The sequence below is a fragment of the Corvus moneduloides genome, chromosome 5 (genome assembly GCF_009650955.1).
Source record: "Corvus moneduloides isolate bCorMon1 chromosome 5, bCorMon1.pri, whole genome shotgun sequence".
NCBI classification, from domain to species: Eukaryota; Metazoa; Chordata; class Aves; order Passeriformes; family Corvidae; genus Corvus; species Corvus moneduloides.
The window spans coordinates 11,670,376-11,693,903 of record NC_045480.1 but is presented as its reverse complement, the minus strand read 5'-3'; the positions used below and the strand labels follow the sequence as shown (position 1 = coordinate 11,693,903).

Sequence of the window (23,528 nt, the reverse complement as noted above, 5' to 3'; positions counted from 1 at the left end):
TTTGTTTTGTTTTTTCAAATAGGGAAGTTTTGCTTCTTGTTAACCTGTATTTTCTGTAAGATCTCCTTAAGTTACCTTTAGCATGGAATTTTTCTTAGTGAATTTGCTCACAGTGAAACCACTTAGTACTTTTCTTGAAAATCTGAGGGAGCTGTGTAAGAATAGGAGGAAAGTAATTCCTTTCTGTGCTGTAGCAACAAAAAATGAAAGGTTTTGCTATGAGTTATTTGCTCTGACATATATATGGCAGAAACTTCCTCCTAAGGCAGTTGGGTATTTTAAGGGTTTACTTTTAGTTCAGGAATCTCAGGTAGTGGCTTTATCAGGACCCTGTGGTGTTGTCCTGATTTATTGCAAAGCTCTGCAGAAATTGAACCAGAGAACATTCCATAGATGTTTTTTTGTTTGGTTGGGGTTTTTTTCCCCTTAAGTTTTCTCAGAATAGGTGAAAATTAGGTGGCATCTCTTCTGCTCCTTCTATGCCATCCTGTCATATATTACCTTTGGTCTGTTCCAGTCTGGGGCAGATCAGGATTTAATGCTGTGTGTCCTCAGTCAAAGCAAGAACAGGTTGTAGTTTGCTGTTCTACGTCTGATTGTGCTGATTTGTGACTGCTGATAATGTTAAGCCTTTGGGGGATTTTGAGACTTTTTGGAGTTTGTAAATAGTGTGGACACCAACCAAACACTAGGACTTAGGTCCAAACAGAGGGTGGAGGAAAAGAAGAGTACAGAATGAAATCTGTATATTGACCATACCTACTGCTTTCAGTTCAATATATGTATTTTAAATTAAAAGTGATCTGGAAATCCCTGACATAGTACAAAGGAAGGAAGAGATAGATGCCTGGTGCCCTAGAATGTAGGGATAGAGAAGAGTGAGCTGAACAAGTGCTGTGCCATCTGCTAGATAAGCTGTAGAACAGATTATTTGTTATGATGCTGCCTCTAAAGGGAAAGTAGATAGTTAGGATTGTGGAATTGAATTGGGAGGAAGTGTGTGAGATTGTCTTTTCAGATTTAGTTCATTTTACGCAGGCACTTGCAGCAGAGAGCTGTTACACTTTTATCATTCCAATTCATCTTTATTTTGCTCTGAGGGTAAATACCTACTGCTGTTCTTAAAATCCTTCAGAGGAGACTGAGGGAGTTGTTGCTTGTATATACACTCGTGCTAGCAACCTCTAATGTGGATAGAGACAGAGAGAAAATTGCCTTTAATTTCTGTGTTATTGCAGTGCTAATGAAGTGTGGTGAAAGCCTTTTACTTGCAAAAGGATTTGAATGTGCACAGAGCTGTCGCAGAGGTGTGCCTCCTTACTGGACTCTTCCAGTGTCCCCGATGCTAGAAGTTCTTCTTTTCTCTGAAGATGGTTTGTAGTCTGGAATTTGCTTGCTTCTGAAGTAGTAACAATCTGAAAAAAACCCTTTTGCAAGAGCAGCCAGTCTGCCTTACATGGTGTATCCTATTTACACGCAGTAGATTTTAGGATGTTGTTTCTGTCACGCTTTCCTTTTTATTCTTAGATGTATTTTAGAACTTGCTTGATATTTCTCCATTTTAAATGGACGGAATATATATATATATATATATATATAATTATATAAAAATATAAAAATTAGTATCTTGTCTGTTTGTCTTTATATTTTATTTCCCAGGTAGCTGTCTCAAATGATTATACAAATCTGTCCTCTCGGGCTTTAGTTACTTTATAATCTCTGTGTAGCTGAAAGGGGTTTGGAGAAGTACAGTTACTGCTTAGCTTTGACATCAGTTGTAATTGACTTGCGTGGTTTCTGTACATAAACACTTTGTTCTTATCTTTTAATATGATAATTTGTTCTTGGTTTGCATTTCAAGGTAACTGTACCCTTGTGATACAGAAGCATGTGATAATTTGTATAAATATGTGCATACTTAAGGATGGCAGTGCATACTGTTAACTTTATAATATATTTCAGCATACTCTAATGTTATGACCTCAATTGTTTTCCACATATTAAACATATCTCTTGTATTCCAGCAATGTTATCTCTGTTGGTATAGCTGTGATATTGGTCATGTGATCTGATACAAAGTGACAAGGAAAACCAACTTTTTAGTGCCTGGATTGTTCCTGTTGCAGACATGTATTCAGTTCTTTTAGAACGTGAAGCTCAATGTAGTTTTATTTTCCAAACTATCACACTTTATACGTAAGAAACAATCTGCACTCGATGTGCCAGCACACACGGCATTAAGGTGGTAACTGTAAGGAAAAGCAGTAATGTCAGAATGGGAGCATCTGTGGTTTGAAGGTACTGGAGTTGCCTGCTGAGTGCAGTAGCAAAATTGCTTTTGTCTCAGTGGATTTTTATTTTCCTTTAAATGAGGGAGCAAAAACTTACAGTCAGTTTCCAGATCAACCTACCTTGAGGTGAGTAAATAATGGAACCAACCTGGACATATTTGAATAATATGTGCTAAACTAGACAGTAGGACAAAAGAAAATTTGTTGCTTTAATAATGCAGGCGTGCCATGGGGATAGAATATCTGTGCTCTTGGAGGAGCTGAGTGCTATCAAAAGCGTGAAGACTGGTCTGTACTGTTTTTTCCAGTTTTGGAAAAAAGTAGCTGTGGTGTGAAGTTGCAAGTCTGGCAAATCGCTTTATGATATAAAACTAGCAATGTCAATAAAACTAATCTAATTTTCAGTGCATTTATGTCTAGCTTTATGACTGTTCCTACAGAGTTTAAGCTAGTAAATATTAGACATTTCAGAGAGACTTCAGAATTAATGTGTTTTGATAGCTGTTTTTAAGATTATTTAGGAAAAATAATCTTTTATTAAAGCAGATTAAATACAGTAAAAGGCTACTATATCTCCAAGGTTCTTGTGATTTTTGGTAGTAATGTGTTGTAACAGGTGGGTAGAGAATGTTCATGCAGCAAGAGGTTTAGTGCCTTAGTCTTTTTTTTTAAAGAGTGAGGCTAAATGATCTACAGAAAGGCTAAAAAAGGGTGTCCACTTTTAGAAAGTTGGAAAATGATCTTTTTTTATCTAAAAGTTGTCATTTAACCAAGTCCATTGCCTGGTATGGTGATAATACTGCATGGTGTACCTTTTGAAGCTGGGAAACAGTGTCTGTCAGCACAACCACAAGAGGAGTTGGAATATGTGGTTAGGAATCCATAAGCTTAGCAAATGTTTGTCCTTCTTTTCATTATAATTAATCAATTAACCTTTTTTCTTAATAAAACTTCTTTTGTTTTTAGGAGTTTGTTTACCAGAAAGCAAAGTGCAAGATTTGAAAAAGAAAATGATGTGCGATGGAAGTTGTTTGGAAAAGTACCTCTTGGAGAAAACTTACAGAAAGACCCAAAGAAAGTACAAAAGGTATTTGTTTAATTCTGTGTTAGAATTAATGGTGAGTGAAGAAGCCAGTTAAGTTTATGATCTGTATATATGACTGTGCATATATTGTTTGAGTTGCACACAATTTCAATACCAGAAAAGGCTCTTTGTTGAAATTTTCCTTCTGTTACGACAGTGCTGTTCAGAAGAATGTGTTCTACTTGGTCATTACACTGAGTATGTGAGGCATGAAGAGCCTTCCTTAGTGTGTCATAAGAGAATAAAAATCCGAAGTGAAACCCACTTTTTTCCAACATTGTTGAAAGCAGCATTTCAGGGAACTGGTTCTACTACAGATGAACCCAAGCTCTTGGCTAGTGAGTCAAATGACTTGCCTTTCCAATGGGGAAAATCTTGTGAAATCCAGCTGTGTGGTCAGTAGTTCATGAGCTGCTCTTTCAGTGACAAGAAAACCTCTTTTGATCTGTCTGACTTGATCTGGGATTTTTGGATTGCAAGTAGCCTTTTAATGTGTTTGGAGCTTTTTTTGTATTTCAGTTGTCACTTCCTTGTTCAAATCGCTATGGGAATAGTAATGTTTGCGTGGAAAGAGACCATGCAGTAAAACTTCAAAACCAGATGCTGTGTGTGAAATGCAAATGCTGATTTGAAGGACTGTGCTGCTTAATTCAGGGTAAAGTATTCTGGAAATCCATGTGTCATGTGACTGTTCTTAGCTGTAGTTAGGCTGGTAAAGTGAAATTGAGGCAGCTTTTGAACTTGTCACTGTACTCAACCATTCAGACTTTATCTTCAGCTTGTCTTGACACAATTAATGGTTCTGAAGTGTTCACTAAAGATTTTTGATGACAAAATTGAAGAGACTTAATAATTGCAGTACTCTGACACTTAGCAGTATATTTTATTGTAGTGCCTGTTCTTTAGTAAGTGAGTAGATAATCTATTAACATTTTGTGGTTGTTGCTGGTACTGTGACTCTTTTTCCTTTACATCCAAACTATCTTACATTACAGCTTTGAATGGTTGTATTAAATTTGTTACAAAACAGTCATTATTAAATACTTATGTGGTATGGCATCCAACCATGTTGCAGCGGGGATTACTGCAACACGCATATTTCAAACCAGGAGTCCCGTGGAAAGGAAATATATATGGACAGATTCGTGGTAGATGTTTCAGAGATGTTTATTTCTCCAGCCGCATGGCCGGGGCTCTGCTCAGGAACTCTCTCAGTCATGGGACCCGAGGGTCCTTCTTACACAGGGGAACACAAACCAACCAATGGGGAATGAGGCTGAGCAGGGGCAGGGAAACACCGTGTCTCTCCCCCAGGGCCCCTGTCCCAGGGCTACATGGTAGGGGGAGGGACCCCAACACAACCATTAGTGAGTTTCTGGCAAAATTGCAGTCTAAAACAATTGTCTCCAGTGCCTCTTGGATAACAATAACTAATCCTTCCTAAATGATTTGGTGCTTTTCTGAGATTATTTTTGGCATGTAGACTTTGAATCATGAGTAGTGCTGTAAGTCACTAGTTGAACCTCACCACCATCTAACAGCACAGCCTGATTTAGATGATCCCTCACCAAAACAATGGTCAGACAGGCTTTTTGAGCACATACGGCTTTTCTCAAGCCATGTAAAAACTCTTGTGACAACACTCATTTGTTCAACAAGTGTATATACAACATAGCATCATACTGTATTTTAACAGTGTAGGAATTAAAATCACTCCAGCTAAGATGTTGCTTGTCCTGTTTTTAATGCTGAAAATATACATGAGTATTAGTCGTCTGATGAAGAAGCAATATTGGTATATGCTCAGGCTGGGTTGTTTTACTGGGTCACTGAGAGCTTTTGTATAGTTTTTATCCAGTTAAATTAAAACTTTAAAGCTGTCAAAATGAGTAATTTTGGAGAAGCTGGAACTGCATTTGCAATGGAGGTTTGCACGATTAATTTTTTATATCAATTATCTTCAGGAATTCTGCTTGAGTAGAACTGGTTATGCCAGTTCCTTTTGCAATTGATGTTTGAAAATGCACTAAAAGTCAAATGACAGCACCTCAGCTAAGTTCTCTTCTTTTCCAGTAGACTGTAGAACTGAGCTAGGCTTTGCAGCCACTGTTTCTTTTAGAAGCTCTTTTCGAGATTGTCAAGCACAGAAGTTGTAAATACCATATATTTGCAACAACTTCTCTCCCCACAGTTTTGTTAGTGAATGCTCTTCAAAAGAAATTCCTTTAAAAATTCAAGAATCACCATATCATTTGGTTATCTCCTCTCATGTGTTCTGTCTTCACAGAACTTGTTTGCATGTGGCCAGTCAAGATTTTGTGTATTAAAAGATTAAGGCATATAGAGGAAAGCCAGATTTTGGCTATATCCTAGAGACATGTTACAGCTTTCTTCCCCAGTGAAATGAAATTACTTTTTTTTATAGTGTATTTATTTTAATTTTTTTAAATATAATAGCAGAATCCATTTTTAATCAATGAGTTTTGCAGGTTTTTTTTGCCTTCCAAGTGTGCTTTGACCCTTTGAGGGTTGTACAATTTAGCTTTCACTATATGAATTCCAATAAGAGCTCAATGGAACATCTTTTTTTTAAGTTTCAATACTGGTAAAATTCAGCACATATAACACTTGAGGCCTTTCAATAACAATCTTGACTCAAAAATTCAGTGTAAATATTTTATGATCTCATTTTCAGACATTCCATATTGGAATATTTAAAAATTTTAATGGCAATTCCTTAATAATTAAAAAATAACTATGATTTTTAACTTGGGGATTGTAATTTTTCCAAATGTTTTTCTGCAATAATTAGGATATGGCTATATGTGGGGGGGTCAACATTCCAGTCAATTAAAATCAGCTGTACTGAAGAGGCTCACTCTGTAGGACATGATAAAGTAAAAATGAGCTCTCAAAACAGGAAAATGAATTTCTTGGCTTACAGGTGATGCTTTGTTATGGGATGAAGAGTAAAGGTTATAACATTAGTGTAGGAAAAACTTCATAAATTGAATTATGTTAATTATAATTCAATTCAATCTTCACATGATTTAAGCTATAATCCTAGTCGATGAAGTAAAGTGATTTTATCAGAGTCTGTTTTCTGGTTTGGGTCTGTTAGATGGAAAAGAGTTTCAAAGCAACAGCACCTAGCGAGAAACATGGAAAGTATTTACTACAACCCATGCTTTAGGCAGATAGTGATAAAATGTCCCATTATAAGCAGTGGGTTTTCTCCAGGTTAAAAAAAGCCCAGAGCAGAGCAAAGTCCCCAGACTGCTGATGTGTGCAGGTTCTTGTGCAGCTCCATGTGCAGGAGCAGTGCGGGTGGAAGCTGTGCAGCGTGGGGAGCTGCGGCCTCGTGTTCTGCATCCGCACATCTGCAGCCTCTGCTGATGGCTGCCAGTGGCTAAAAATACAGAGCTTTTCAGAGCATTTGCCTGAGCCGTGCTTTACTGCATTCATATGGTCCATTCAGGGCCTTTGGAAGGGGAAGTCGTTGGTTCAGGCTGGCTGCTGCTTCTGGCAGGTGCTAGAGCTACAGCCTTGGATAGAGCACTGTCTTCTGCTTGTACTGAGTTAGTCTTTGGATAGCCTGAGTAAGCCATCGTGACTGATGGCTATAGCTGCCAATAGGGTGAGCGTTAGCACACAGACTTCACTGCCACTTTGAAGCTAGAAACTGTGTAGTGCATTTTTTCTGTTCTGCATGAGAAGTCCAAGGGTGTGAATGAGTCACTTCCTGTGGTCTCCACTGTTGGGTTCATTTCTATTAGTCAGCCTTCAGAAAGGCAGGATTTAGATCTGTGGGCCAGAGTTCCTTTTTTCAACAAGAAGCAAGGGCAGTGTAAGAAGGTATAATTACTGTGGTTGGTCTAACCTATGCCTTTTATTGTTACATTCTCTGGAAATAAAGGTGTAACTAACTTCCCCACTTGAGAATAAAAACCCAAAACTTGCAAGTTGCCTTAATGCACTGCTGTTTCATGTCTTGCCTTCTGATCCAGTTACAAATACTTTTATTTTATTGCAAGCATATGTAAAGGACATCTAATTTTTGTGAAGGTAAATAAAAATAAGTAAAGAAAGGAAACCTTTTATGTCAATGATGAAGTCCTAAAAAGTCTTTCCTTTTTCCTCAACAAGAACAGTACTAAATAGATCATTCAACAATTCCAGTAGACTGTATTACTCTACAAAGAGTGTGTTGCCCTTGTCCTATCTTGAAAATTACCTGCCTCAAACAAAACTGCTATCATACTTAAACAGACAAAGCAAGAGTCGTAGCTTCCATTCACTGTAATTGAAAGTGTGATTTAATACTGTGTCAGGGTGATTGTTCCTGCGTATTTTAATAATAAAAGAATTTAATATGACCCAGTCAGGTATCATAATCTAGCAGAGTGTAGCTGACGAAGTTCTGCTTTTGATGCCGTTGGAACTTCTTCCCATATGTTAACAACATATGAAAGTACAGAATATGTTACAAGCATCAGACAAATGGAGAGCAGTAAGCTTTGAGTATTGGTTTAAATAGCTATTACAAGTTACAAAGTATTTTTGAAAGGAAGTGAGAGGTTTTTTCCTCCTTTTCCAGATTTAAAGCTTTTATTTTAGCTTTCTCGCTCTCTAAAATGCCTAGTAAATTGTGTGGCTCAAAAGCCCTGGAAGCTGGAGGGATCCTAAAGAGGTGTAGCAGGCAGCGTTGTAGGATAAGTATCTGCTTTCAGAAGTAAAGATACTAAATAGAAGTGTAAGCTTAGGTAGTTGTTACTGCAGTTACAATGTCAGCTGCTGGTCTGCTGCGCAGTCTGTTTCAATGCTGGCGGTATGCTTTGGGGGAAGTGCAGTAACTTTGAAGTTGTTCTCTTTGTCTCAATAGGGACAGTTAGTTTGTAGCCCAAGTTGATACTTAGCATTAGCTGGAATATGAATTCTGGTAGCGCAAGATTATTTTTAAAGGCAGGAAGCCACAAATTCACGGAAAAATGATTGACTTTTGAGTATCAAGTACACAGCTCTTTCTAACCCCAAAATTTCCAGGCCAGAGATTATAACTTTTCAGAACAGCTGATACATCCGTGGAATTTTGCTCTCATTTGTGTTAAATAAGAATCCATTGTGCAACTGGTATTTGTGTGTCTTCCAGTGCTAATAGAAAGATACTTAAACACTTACTTCTTTGTGTAGTCGGTAAGCTTTTTTCCATGTAGTAACCTTCCACTGGCAACACACAGGAGGCTTTCAGATCCCCCCCTCCTCTCATGGGCTTTGAATGAAAATAGATGTCTGTAGAGAGCAAGCCTGGAAATAATGCCACGTGCCTTTGACTGTTGCATTGCACAAACACTTGGCAAAGCATTGCTGTGAAGCAAAGCTGGTGATAAATTTTTGAAAGCAGATGTGTAACACCTAAATATGGTGGAACTTCCTATTCTAACTGGAGACTGGAACATTTCCACTGCTGACATGTAAGATTGAGAAAGCTTTGCTAGACTTCATTGTGCTAATTTTGTGTTAAGTTTAAGCAAGCTCCCAAGAAACCTGACCCAAAGGTTTTCTTTGTTTGTCTTCCAGCTTATGCATCTCAAACTTCATATAAAATTAAAGAGTGGCGTAGATATGGGTTTTGAAAGGCTAACTCTTACCATGCTCTCTAGCAACAACAAACAAAGCTGATGTTCTTTAGCTCTGCAAAATGAATGGAGGTACTGTGTGTTACTGGAAACCCTGAAGATGCGAATGTAAGGATTTTGAAAAGCCAGACTGGTGCTTTTTCCTTAAGTGTCTTTCTGAAGGAAGACTAGCAAATTTTATGTTCTCATTCTCTTTCTCTCTCTGAGGACTCTTGGTCCTATTTTTTGCCTTGATTTTATTACAAATTTTTCATGCCTGTTAGTATTTTCACATAATTTTCTTGTGCTCTATTGAGAAATTCTCACTTGAGCATGATAAAGCTCAGTGGAAACAGCTTCATGAATATTAAAGCCTAAAAATAGTCATTGCTTTAAGCCACGCTATAAAGGTATGTTGCCCTCCTTCATATATTATGTTTATATTTGTGCGTAGCTTTAAAAAGCTGCAATTTCTTCTCATCAAGACTGAACCTTAAATTCAGAAGATGATTATATTCAGGAACATTTTGATATAGGGTTTTTTTTGTAAAATTAAACACAGAATGCACAAGGATCTGTAAGACTGGACTACTGATGAGAGAGAATATGGAGCACACTGTCAGTATGAGTACAAAAGAAGCTTGTATTAGGCATGTGAGAAATTGGCACCAGTAAGAGTTTCAAAGGTAGTTTCAGGGATCAGAGAAGCAAACATGGATGCAAAAAAACATTCAGAGGCTTTGATGTAGTAGCCTTATTACCTTGTTTTTCTGTAATTTCTAAGGGCAGACAAGCATAAAATTTTAAGAGGTCAGAGACCCATAAAGATACCCAAATCTTGATGAGGAAGCAGAAGGGAAATTAGTAGAGAGATTTGAAAACAGGGGAGAAGTAGAATATGGTCAGAAGTACCCAGTGAAGTACCTTCGCTACCTTAGTTTGGTGTACGTGCTGGAGTCATGGTGCTAAATACAAGTGTGCACATACTTACCTGCAAAGACAGCTGTTTGCAAACAAAAATAGTGACTGTGTGGTGTGGAAGGTATCTGAACAGCATAAAATACAAGTTGTTGTGCACTGCAAAGTAAGTGGCATTCCTGGGTGACTTTTACACTGTCTTGAAGATTACAAGTATTTGAGGTTGTTTTTACAACTGCTTTGAGAACCTGCAAGATGAGTTATATGATATTGATGAAATATGATATTTCTGTGACTCCTTTCCTCTATTTCCTGTAGTTAACCTGGATTTTTGGCCGTTTCAGAGTGGTGTCAGCATCAGGTTGATGTAGCATGGAGAGTCCTTTTATTTTTGTGTCTTGCTCAGAATGAGGGGAACAGTTGTGACATGATCTTCAGCCGCACTAAGAGCGTGTTATATGAGACTAGATAGGAAAGGTAAGTTTTCTTCTGCAACATCAGCGCTACTGTGAAATGTCAGAAGAAAAAGTTGCTGAGAGATTTTTTGGAAGGCTATTATGCTGAGACTATACAGATAATTAAGGTGTAGAGATCAGTGAGCAGGCATACAGATCAAGTAAAATTATGTTTTCACATGAAGTCCATATCCAATGGAATTCCAATCCCTGGAAGTGATGTTTATGGGATATGCTGAAAGCAAGTGTTGATAGTGTTTTATTCTGGCAGATGCTCACAAGAAAATAACAGTAAAATAAAACAACCATTTAGCTTGTATTTTCTTGCTCAGACATTTCCCAGATGCTTGTCCTCCTGGAGGCCTTTCTTGCAGTGTGCCACATAGTGTCAGTACCTAGGGAAACACGCACGTGTTTGTATATGCAGACTAAATTGTGTCCTTTGCAGTATTCTGAGCAGGAGGGTGTTTTTTTGTTGTTACTGTGACTCATGTTAGAGTCACTCCTAACAGTATGCTGCACAATATGATTGAAGATCCTGCTTTTGACAATAAAAAGCTGTTCTTAAGCAACATGCTTCATGGTATGCCTTGTCTCTTTTGAGTACTTCAAATACTTTCCTTCTTTTTTTAATGAAGCATGTCACTCTATATAACCAAAAAACAGTTAAATTATTTACATACAGCACAAATGAAACGTGAACCCTGAGGGTGGGAACCATCTGATACATAGCATGTTGAATGATTAGAGGCAACAGAGTTCAAAATAGCAAACTGTTATTCTTTCTTGGAAGAGCTAACCTGGCCTTGTCTTTGCTTAGGTTTTAACTGTTCCTTAATCTAATGCCTCCATTGCTCAGAATATGAAGTTATAAAAATATGTATATGGAAAAATTGTTAAAATTTTTAAAATTGCAGTCTAGTGGCTGGAGCACAGGACTGCAAAACAAGAGTATGTGGCTTCTCATTTTTTTGCTTTACTCTTAACTTTCTGTAAAATGTGTGGATTATTTTATTCATTTAACTTCAGTGTGATTTTGTGGGATCACAGTTGCCAGCCCAGGTTCTGTATCCCCTGTAATCAGAAAGGAAAAGTGGATGCTTCCTGGGGAAAAGAGGCAAATTTCAGAGCACTTGAAATGATCCCTACAAATAGTGCGAGGTTTTCCTCACAACTTGGCCATAGTATGTTATCTTGTCTTTTACATTGCTTAGGCATTCCTAATTTATAAAGTATGGAACAGGAGAATACTGTGGTACTAAAGATGAAAGATGTCCTGGTGGAAGATAAAACTTCACACATATAATGTTATCACAGACAAGTTCTGTTATGCAATTGCTATCTTCTGCTCAGGTATCCTTTCTTTAATGTAAGAGGATTAAATATATATGTATACACATATAGAGAGAGCTGTGTAAAGCAAGTAGGGCTGATGATTCTTGAACCATTAATTATTCGTAGAGCTTGGCAGATCACTAAAGTACAGGTTGAGTATGCAATTCAGATTTCTCAGGTTGTATAATATCTGAACTCAGAAGTTCAGAACTCTGTTAAATTTTGAAGGTTAGTCTCATAATCAGATCTTTGCCTGAAGTTCCAGTCTCCTTAAATTCTCTTTGATTACTGTATATATAAGGATCTTCATTAAAATTATTCATTTATGGCCCAGTGTCACATTAAGAATCACATCTTAGTTTCCCAACCGAAAGATCATCACAAATTTCATGATCTGGTAGTCCTGCTGCATATTCCTTTGTTTTCCTTTTCCTTTCACGTTTACATTGTCCCAGAGCAGGCATTGCAGAGTAACCACACTAATGGAACAAAACAAAAGGTGTGGTTTTGGTCGTATCATTTCCCCAGTCCAGCGTATTGACCATGGCTGTGTAATGGTGGCACAGAAATGGTGAGAGGGGCCAGAAGGGTATTGGGGGCCAGGAAAGTGCTGGGTATGCACCAGCTGAAATTTGTCTGGTAAACTACATCATTTATAAAAGGTAAGAGATTTCAGATGGACATGCAGTAGACAGTCATGAAACAATGCAAGGGAACATTGAAGCACTGTTGAGGTAGTGATAAGACTTAAAAACCAGAGAAAAAATAGTTATCTGTTTGCTTGGGCAATTCTGGTCCAGTTCTTATTTTGTGTGCTGAATGAGGTGGGACATCCTGTGGAAAAAATAAAATGTAATTAAATCTTGCACGTAACTTGTTCAAGTAGTCTCAGGTAGTGTTTTAATTGAAGCAGCCTAAAAATAGTGACCGCTACCAACTGTGTGTGTAACTTGTAGCCAGCTGTGGTTTGTTACAGGGTGTACTTCGCTTTTCATCCTGCGGTATCTTCCTGTGTCACCAGGCATTCTTCTCTCGCAGTCAGGGCTTTGCAGAAGAGCTGTGATACCATTCTAATTTCAGTGTGAAAGCATAGACATCTACTGCAGGAATACCACTGCCCACCCAGGGGTGCTCTTCCTCAGCATCTGCTTTTTCCCCCGTGTTAATAGCTGTAACTTTAATGAATGTTCTTTTGATATGTGCGATAACTTAGTTTCAGATAGTTCATGAGATAAAGCATTAGCACTGGAGTCTGCAGTGTTTTGCATGAGCTGTGTTGACTTGTGCTCTGACACGAGATGCTTGGATGGCAGGTGTCTGTAACTGGTGGTGGTGGGAATGAAGCCAATATACTTGTAAACAGTGAGCTGTTCTGTATTTGCCGTAGTATTGCTGCATCCGTGAAATAGATGTGAAGTCTCAGGTTGAAAACAATAGCTGATATAACACCTAGCAATTCGGATAAAATAAGTTCTCCCAACTATTGCAAAGCTTTGAAAGCAGTATGCTTAAGTGACCAGTTGTTTTCAGATCAGTCCTTGCTGCTAATTTCGGGACTTAGGATCATTTTATCTGTGATAAAGACCGTGAGCAATTCACCCTGGCAGCTGCAAACCACAGTCAGTGAGATAAAAGAATATGAAATCCTTATTGCAGAGTTGAGAAAATGGCAACAGTTGCAGGTGAATAGATAATATTTTAAAATTCAAGTCTACCAAAAATGGAGCCACAGCAACTTGGGTGTCTCCACTGACTTAGGTAACAGAGTCTTTGGACAAAGAAAGAATATCAAGCTTAATTTATCTGGATTGAGGCAAAATATTTAGCAAGAGGTGATGTGGGAGTTGTCAGAACTGTAGAAGAGATTTATATATCTATCTCTTAGGGTTGTCAGAGGTGGACAGAGCATGAGTGCTACTGAAAAGATGCTTATGCCGTAGGAGTATTTCAGCGTAACACTGCTGCTGCTCCTTCCGCACTGATACAGGGGCTGGTGAGTTTTAGCTGCTCTGGCGCTTCGGAGCGGTACCGAGGCTGTCTCAGCAAGGCACAGCAGCGGGACTCGGTACAAGCAAACGCCTGGCTTGGAGCCAGGGACGCGGGGAGGGGAAGCGGCAGTGTGGGAAAGAGAGCGGAGAGAGATTCAAGGAATACAGCTGCGTCCTAAACCAACACCCGTAATGCTAAGCTGACAAAGACTGCGGCTAACGCAGACGAGCTTGTGGGGGGGTGTCCGTCATGGACGCGGGTCTGCACCGGGCGGGGCTGCCGGGGCGGCCCGGGAGGCGGGAGGCGTTCGCCAGGCGGAGCCGTGCGTGCCCAGGCAGCGCTGGGCGAGGCGGAGAGCAGCGATGGTGTGCGGCGGCTCCGCGGGTGATTAGCGCGGCTGGCGGGGCGGGGCGGGGCGGGCGGACCCACCCGCGGGAGGCGGGGCGGGCGGGCGGCCCGCGAGGCCGTGCGGGCCCGGGCGGCGGCAGCCAGGCCCGCGGTGCGGGGCGGGCAATGGGGCTCCGGCGCCGCCGCCCGTGAGGGACCGCAGCGTTCATGGTGAGCGGGGCGGCTGCGGGGCGCGGGGGTCGGGGCAGGCGGGATGGGCGGGCGGGGACTTGAACGCGTGTCGGCGAACCCGGCCTCGTCCGCTTCTCGGTCGCCTCGCCGGGTCCAGGCGAGAACCAGCTTCCCGGGAAGGGGATTCTCTACGTGCGAGGCGAGACTCCGCCGGGATGGAAGGCGGTGGCACAGCCACGCCGGTGGTTCGGGGTGTCGGAGCGTGGGGGCTGTAGGCTGGAACCCCCGGCTGTGCTGGCCATCCCTCCTGCCCTGCAGTGCTGCCGCCCGTGGAGCCAGAGTCCCGCAGCCTGGTGTCTGCCGCTCCGGCACCCAACATGAATATTTCATATTCGGCTCCGTCGGAAAGTGGCTGCCTTTAAACATGCACGGCCAAAACAAGATGACCTTGGTAGAGCAGTTTGTGTTATTGTACGTTCAGTTCTGCCGTGCTGCTGGTGCTTGGGGAGGCTCGGGGCGTGTGGGAAGTCACACAGCCCTCTCCCGGGTAGTGCAGTCGGTCTTTCAGCACTTGCCCTGTGTTCTGGAGGGTTATTTGCATCTCTCGGTAGAGATGGTTGAGGATCCTTTTGTAGGTTAGCTTCTCTTTTTTGAAGAATCGCAGAGAATCACCACAGTCTCAGCTTCTTGCATCTTAACTGCAAAGCTGGCAGGTTCCACCCAGAATTAAACTTGGTTTCGGGAGGCGTGTTTCCGTGGGTTTTCTTTGTTTGGTTTGGATTATTTAAATCAGTGCTTTAATCTACAGCACGCTCTTATAGAACATCTTCAAACCCTAGTTCAGCTCTTGTGAACAGCTAAAGGTGAAACCTGGAAGAAAGCCTAGATGATCCCAGTGATAAGGCTGTATTTTAAATCGCAAACTGTCAGCTCATCCTAAGTTGATCCTAAAATTAACTTGCAACCATATCAGCTTAGTAACCCCTAACTGCAGCATAGCATTTAAACAGATGCTGAATTACTTTTACCTGTGAGAGATTTGAATCTGGTTTAAAATAAAAAACTTTAAATGAGCTATTGTGTAGCTTAGCCTATTGCAGTATGCCTGTATGTGCAAATACTTGGACTTGCTCAGTCAGCAGATACTCTTAATATGAGTTTGTGGAGGCTTCAGTGTGCTTCATCGCTGTATCATACATTGTACTCTGAAATTGCATTCTCTTCTCAGTGGAGTAAAAGATACTTTCCATGAGCTTTTGTTTTCTGTGAATTTTGGGGTATTTGGTTTTTATGTTTTTTGGGGGGGAAACTGGGCTGGAAGGTTTTGTTTGGTTGGTTTTTTTTTTAATCTTCCCTAATTAAAAACCAGTCTTGTAGATAGTATCACCAGAGGACATTTTTATTCTTTTTTTGGCTACCACTGAAAAGGTTGAAATTCCTACAAAGAAATCATACTTGTAATCTGATCAAATGTGCCACTCCCATTTTTGTGCTGGTCTGGCTTTTTTACTGTAGGGTAGTGCTGAGTAGAACACCAGTGAATACTTGCTGAAATGCAGGGTGGGCTTTGGCGCTTTTGAGAGGTTTGCATAATTGTACTGATGTGCTGATACTGTAGCTAGCTACCCATATTCAGAAATAAAACATTTTCTTAACCAATAAATTCTTACAAGGGTGTGCGTAGTGGTGGTCTGGAGAACTTTGTACTTAGCTGAATGGGATTTCCAAATTAATTCTGGGGTACAGAATAAAATTCCCATTGCAGCTCAGTGTGGACATTCTTTTCTCACTTTCCAAAAGCAATTTTGCTCTCCAGCTGGCTTTCAGTGAAAGAAAACCCTGAATATAATTTTCATATGTCGAAATTAAGTAGCTTTAGTGGAACTTCTACTATAATAAACATTGGGTGCATATGTTTTAATGTCAAATTCTGAGATGCCTTAGGGAGTAATAGAGGTTAATTTTTGACTTCGTTAATTTGTGAAAAAGGGCTCATTAAGAAATCAGTCTCCTAATAGAAACTAAGAGAAAGAAAAGCCATTTACTTCATTCCTGTCAGCACAGTGGATTTACTCTGCAGCTGGTGCACCTGAAGCCCATTGTGATGGTGCACTTACACACTGGTCACTCTCAGTTGCTTGCTGGTGCAAGTGACCAGTGTAAGACTACATCTGTGCTTTCTGAATATGCTCTCTATCTGAATACCTTTTTTACAGCATTTCTTTGCTTATTTTCTCTCTGGAGGTTTTTTTAGCGAATGGCTTTGTCAGCATGAGCACTGTACCTTTACTTGACAAAGCTGAGTACTAGTCTGTAGTTTAAATGCATTTTCCTTGGTTCTTTTCCTTGTTTTCAAACTGATGTCATGCATAGCAGTATTAGCTGGTATTAATGAGCCAGACATTCCAAATTCATGACCGTGTTTCCCATTACAGTAATGTAGTCATCATAGGATTGATTGTTGAGGCAGTGCCCAGTTAATAGACAAGGGAAAATAGGGATTTTCTGTGTCCTGAGGGCTGCACAGACCTGTACCCGTGAGCCCCATGGAAGTAGCTTGAAGTAGAATTGAACTGTACAACGCAGAGTAGAAGACCAAGGCTGTGTTGTTCCACATTCATTGCATCATGTCTTGTTTTCATCCATCCCTTTTTTAAGGTGTGATTGGAGACAGCCTTTCTGGAAGGGATGGATCTCATTTTAGTTGCTGAATGAACCTCATTGTGTTGGAAAGGTTGGATCTATTGCCCAAGGAAGTTTTGTTGAAATTGAGAGGTTACGTTGAGAGAAAGCAAGCAGTACCATCTGAGGAACTCCATGTGCTAGCAGGAAAAGGTCCATGGCTGGAACATTCTTCATAGTGCTCGTTAATAGTGTACATTTACGTTTTTTCTAAATTTTATTTTAATAGAAATGGTATAAAAAAGCTGTGCATGAAAGCCTTTGAGTTTTGGAAGTGGCAAGAATCATAAAGTTGAATGTAGAAGTAACTATAATGTGGATGTGATTTTCCATAGGACTGTTTGACCGTGTCTGTTGTTTGTATATCACTGATGCTTTGCATACTTAATGTTTGCTGTAATACTTAAAGCATTGAAGCAGATGGAAGTTGTGTAAAGGTTGTTTGGTCCCATTAGGTCATGGTTTTAGTATACTTTTTTTTAAAATCAGTGTTTATAGGAAAAGTAAAAATAAAATGGTACCTGAATACCAAGTCCTCTCCTGTAGATCAGCGTTATGCAGTAATTAAGGGTAGAAGGACCTCTGAGGGGCTATCTCCCCTCTCAGGACAGTTTGCTTAGACCAGGTTCTTAGGGCTCATCCACCTGAGCTCTGAATGCCTTCAAGGTCAGGAGTTCTGTCACATCTCAGGAAATTTGTCCCAATGTTCGCCTACCCTCCCTACAAAGCCTTTTCCTCTGGAGGCTGAGCAAGCCTGGTTCTCTTGACCTCTGTTCATATGGCACTTGTTCCAGACCTCAGGGTCTAGACCATCTTGATGCCTCTCTGCTAGTCTTGCTCCAGGGTGTCAGTGTCTGATCACAGACACAGGTTAACATGTTATGCTCCGTTGTGATTTAGGATTGTGTAAGGCGTTGTACCAAGTGTGGACTTTTCTGTCCAACAGTGATTTTAACCTTTTTTTTCTCTCCCCACTGTTGAGATGTTGCATATGAAAACAGCTTCCATAGGAGAAATCTTACAATGAGATTTTAAGACATGGAGCTTGTGGTCATTTTTGACTTTGCTTTCAAAACCATGTAAATGAAAAAAAAAAAAAAAAATAGGTCCTATTTTTATACCTCAGATAGTATTTGCTGTTTGTAAACGCCTTCGTAGTAGTGCTTTGTAAAAGCAGGCTGTCAGCCAGAGGAACTTAAGATGTTTTTACAAATAGAAGGAATGGAAAAAACCATCAAGACTCACTCCTGAACATAAATTTTGCCATTGTTTTCAGGGTTGAGGTTGCTCTAGTTGAAAAGCTTCAGAGGTACTGCAGTATGGCTAGATGTGAAAGCATTATCTTGAAGACTTTTGTAGATCCCTTTTTAAATTCTCAAGTTCATTATCTTGGTGTTCTCCACTCTTGTAAGTAGCCCTGTGTTTTTCTTCTCTAGGAATATGAAGAAAAAACTGGACGAGCTCAGAGACCACTCTCTCCTAAACAGAATGTGAGGAAGAATCTTGATTTTGAACCACTCTCCACTACAGCACTTATTTTAGAGGACCGACCGGCGTAAGTTTTGAAAGTGCCACAGTGAGGGTCTCTTTAAAATTAGCCTAGCAAAGATTTTCTAAGTGTATTTGCTTACTCTAACTTAAACAGATTATTTAAAATCTAAAGCAGATTTTTTTTTTCAGACTAGGGAATATGAAATTTGGTTGATTATGAGAAAAATTATTCAAACAGAAGGAACCTTATTTTATAATAAAAGCAATGGCTTTTTGTTAAGGGAGGTAATTAGGATAGCAGAGCTTTAGTTTTGAGTAATTCTACCTTCTAAACATGATTAAGGGATTTTTATTTTCCATGAGAGAAGTTAAGCATAAAAACAAAGCTGGTATCTGCTAAAGAAATTGAGAAGCAAGAATCCAGTGTCCTGTTTACACAGAGAAAGACCACACCTCCATAAATAATGAAACTATATAGTGATTGCTCTGCAGTGAGTTCAGCATCACATTTTAAGGGTTGTCAAGCACTTGATGAGTTGTTTCATGCCTCTTACTGCAAGGAGGTTTTTGCATATGCAGACTGACTCCAAAGCGATTTGCCGGCAGCTGCTTTACCATGTTTTTCTCCTGAATTACACAGATTTGGTCATGCTTAGTCAGTTTATGATTATGAATGTGATCTGGCTTTGTGGGCATGACATCTGCATTTTTAGTATAGCTGTGCATTGGTGTGAAGAACTGGCATAACATAGATCTGTGTTTTCATTAACAAACCTATATGAAAAATGCTCATATCAAACTAGTCTAATTGTAGGGTTACTTAAGTAACTTTCTGGCTTGGCTGATGGACTGTGTGGCAAGACACTGGGAGATGTAGAAAACTGTAAGAGTGATTATTTGTTATAGCAGTTTATTATGTTCAACTGGAAACAAAACATACTAGCTTATCTGTTGTATTTAAAAACCTGTTAAAAATCTCTTTCCTTGTAGGATAATCTGAGTAATACAGTGTTCAGACAGATGGAATTAGTGTTACATTACAGGAGAATGTCCAGATTTTGCTTTCTTTCCTACTGTTGATAGAGTGAGGAACTTCTAGCAGAAAAGGAAGGAATTTTTAAAATTGAAGACAATTGAAGCATCACTTACTGCTCTGGACAGCAGTGCTGTCCTCTGACTCTTCCTAAGGAATCTTTTTTTAATTGTTTACCTACAGTTTCTATACTATTTTTTAATGTTTACCTATTAGGCTTTAAGTAGTTTCTTTTTTAAGACAGAAAAGTGGAGTGGGATTCTTTTTTTCAATAGTTGCTCTTGATTTCACACTCATTTGTAGGGTTTAGGTAAAGCTTCATAGTAAAAAATCAATGAATATTCCATAGTGCCTCTAGCTTCAAATGGAAAAAGTAGTAGTTGAATTTTAATAGATACTAAACATCACCTCACATGTATGGTGGTAATGTTAAGACATAGGGCAAATAATTTGAGTGGTGGAATTTAAGTTAGCAGAACCTGATTAATTTCATCAGGTTTTCCTTTCCAAACTGTCCCTAAATTAAATAAATTTCTAAAGAGTTGGATTTAAAAAAAGATGCAGATCAAGAAACTGGAAAAGAAAACTGAAAAAAGAGTAGATTGGTCTCTGTGGTTAACAAACCAACATTTCACCAATGTGAAAATTTACTTTTGTTTCTCTAGTAACAATCTTGATTTGGAAAAATACTCATAGGCCAGTATCACATGGTTATGTGTACATTACAGGCACTGTGATTACATAAATTGTAATGCATGCTAACTATTAATGATGTTGGGGGCTGTCAGCTGCCTGATGTGTGACACCTTACAGGAACATAAAAGTGAATTTTTGCATAGGTTTTCTGTTAACCAAAGATATAAACTGTTCTAGGAATAAAATACAGTGCTCTACAATACAGAAGAACAAAATAGTTAGTCATTTCCTGTTTTGATGTTTTGCTGATCTTGTAGTTGTAAGAGATACATATGGTTACGTTCATTACAAATATGATTAACTGAAAGGTCACGTGTTCTGACATAGGAATATTTGACATGTATTTGTATGGCAGAGTCTTAATCACAAATCAAAATGTTTTGTTGGTATTAAGAAGTGGAGAATACTAAAGATGACCCCAGTGCCACTTGTTGTTCTAGAAGAGTGGGGAAGGAGTTAAGTCTTTAAAATAGAAATGGGGTCTTGGAGACCAGAGGGGAAAAGGTGGCTGGTTTGGGGAGTCATTGTGTGTGGGTAAAGAAAGTTGTGGATGTAACTCTTAGACAAGGTGAACAGTAAGAAAGAGTACAGTCCTGAATCTTAACCAGTTCAAATCAAAACCTACCAGCTTGGTATATACCAGTATGTTCCCTTTATGAAGATCAGCCTATGGGTTCAGTTGGTTTAATAATAAAAATGCTGAAATTACCAAACATAAGGAAATTACTCAGCATATTCTGTGTATAAACGTAGTCATAGCTGCTGACTCTGGCAAAAAAAAGATTCTTTCCAAGGATCTGTTGTTCTGCTCTTTGACTGGATATTTTGACAAGAAACAGAGTGTGCTTTTCTTTTAGAAGTATCTAGAATTTTATTTAGACAGTCATGCCAACTGTAAATAATATATTTTTTTTAAGGAACCTTCCTGCAAAACCAGCAGAAGAAGCTCAGAAACACAGGCAACAGTACGAAGAAATGGTGGTTCAAGCAAAAAAAAGAGGTGATGGGATTTCTTGTCTTCAGAGGAGAAAAGTATAGGGATCTTTCTAAACCTGGAATGCACTTGTGTCAGTCTGTTGCTCTGTAATGTGAGGGATCCGTGCCTCCTCTCAAAGAAGAATCAGTCCAAAAAGAGAGGAGCAAAGGTAGTTTTGTTGAAAAGCCCAGCCCCAAGCTGAAAAGAAAATGGTCCTAAAATCCAGCAGGAAATAATTTTTTAATCCATAACTCTTAAATGAGTGACACTTATTTGTGGGTTTAAAAACTTAGTAATATATTGAAGGAGATTGTTGGTCAAATTAGTGAAGACTGGACTTACAACTGCAGGGTATTTGTCAGTTTCATACTGGAAACAACCTGTTCAGGCTGTAGTACATAAATACATAATTTTCATTGTAGGAAAATGTATGTGGTTATGTTCATTTTATACTCTCTCACTTAAAATTTACAGCTTTCTCAAGGATTTGCTCGTAATTTTTTGCCTGATATTTTTCACAGAAGTGTTTTAGTAACACTGTACTATGAACATGATGTGGAGGTGATGGTAGTGGTTTCTTTTGGCTGATATTAGAAAACCATCTGGGTTTTCTAATTAAAAACAAGCATTGCAATAATAGGAGATTGAGACTTGGGTTTTGCATCCAGTGGGAGCTACTGAAAATATTTTTTTCCAGCTGGCCAGACCCTGGAACCATATGAAACAGTAGAAAGGGTATATGAACACAGGACTTGCTTTCATTCTGCAGTTGACACACTAATAGAAGTATCCTCTTGTGATTTTGAACATCATATACCTACTGGTGAAGTTCTAGCTTCATGTGACTCCTGTTTAATCTATCTGCTACTGTATGTGTAGTCTAAAGGAGTTTCCCTGTTCTTTCTTAGCATGTAGGGTAGGTGGTTTGGGAAAAACAGGATGATTGTTAGACGATGGACCAGGTCCTTGTTCTGTCTTCACTGAACTGGAGTATGTCATTCTGTCCAGATAAATACCATGACAAACCCATTGTCCCTAATGTCACTCCAGATGAACAGCTTTGCAGAGCGATATATTGTCCAGAGGTCAGGAGAGCAAAGACTGTAAACACCTTCTTGTTGGCTAGAGAAAAATTGAAAGCCTGCATTTTGGCAGGCTTGCAAAGAGCTTGTATCAAAGCTGAAAACACTGTGAGGCAGTTGCTATGGTTCTGCTTAGGCACAGCTTCTGTGGGCCTTTGAAGTGGACCCATCAGGTTGAAAGTGTCCATTCCAAATACCTTGTTCATGGTACTGCTGTTCTTCAGTGAGCTCTGCTTGCCGGGTGAGCACCTTCTCATACTGTAGGCAGTGAATACACATCCATGTCCTGTATTTCCACTGTGCTGCTGTAGAGACTGGTTTCCTGCATTTGGTAAATGCATGTCTAACAAATTTCCAGTGGAAAAAGTAGTATTTGATGATGCGAAGGAAGGAAGAAGTACTTCGTGATAATTCAGAAATGTAAAATACATCTAAACTAGACATGAAATATGTTTTCTTGTTAATGAACTGAAAGTTTCCATTTGTGATGTATGACATTTAGATTATCCATATGCGAAGTAGCATCAAAAATGTGGCTCTTGTGATTTCTTGACAGTATACATGAATTGTAATAGAAGAATGAAAATGAAGCAAAAATTTGTATTCATTTGGCCTGTAGTTTTGAGTCTATCATAAAAGGGGTGGAGGTTTATTCAGAAATACTCTGACCTGTTCTACTAGATGAGGCTGTTGGCTGTCTGAGGTGCTAATTCAAAGTTACTAGTGTGGTTAGATTTGAAGGGTCTTTGTCCCATCTGTTGAAAATGAAACTTATTTAGAGTTACAGTTTGTTCTTTATTCACATCGGCGTCACTGCTCAGCTTGCTGTGTGCTTGGGAAATTTTCAGAATTTGAATGGTCCCCTGTACTTTAGGGTGAACACAGTGCACTTTACATTGTTACGTAGCCATGACTAACTGAATATTTAGTTTCTGATTTTATTAACTTAAAAAGGAAATTCCTTTTTGCAGAGCTTAAAGAAGCCCAGAAGAGAAAGAAACAACTGGAAGAACGCTGTAAACTGGAAGACAGCATTGGCAATGCTGTTTTAACCTGGAACAATGAAATCTTACCCAACTGGGAAACTATGTAAGATAGTATGTTATACTGAGTTTTAATTAAAAATTGCAGAGTCTATATCCTGAAGAAAAGTTACAAAGTTAGGACGCATAATCTTTAAATGGTCTTGGAAGCTTTTGTTAGAAAATCGTTCTTGGACATCTACAAAGGAAATAAGCAACATCTATATTTCTACAAGGTGGCTGGAAGTGATGTTGTGCTAAATCTTATTACTTGTCTGTAATGAAGGCTCACAATACTCAGAAACTCTGAAGCACTGAGAAGTGATTTGTGGTAGAGAAT

The 23,528-nt window shown here is 39.3% G+C and overlaps 1 protein-coding gene across 3 annotated transcripts in view; it reads left to right on the top strand.

The window, feature by feature from the left end:
* TBC1D14 (TBC1 domain family member 14) overlaps positions 1-23,528 on the top strand; it is a 64,879-nt gene that overhangs the window by 18,433 nt on the left and 22,918 nt on the right. The window contains exons 3-6 of one of the 3 annotated variants that reach the window (XM_032108564.1): positions 3,258-3,378; positions 18,325-18,443; positions 21,026-21,108; positions 23,138-23,255. In XM_032108564.1, the coding sequence (XP_031964455.1) occupies positions 3,258-3,378; positions 18,325-18,443; positions 21,026-21,108; positions 23,138-23,255 (441 nt within the window). Of the gene's footprint in view, positions 1-3,257; positions 3,379-3,846; positions 4,031-14,140; positions 14,246-18,324; positions 18,444-21,025; positions 21,109-23,137; positions 23,256-23,528 lie in introns of those variants that run through there. The other 2 variants (XM_032108566.1, XM_032108565.1) reach the window with 2 other exon arrangements.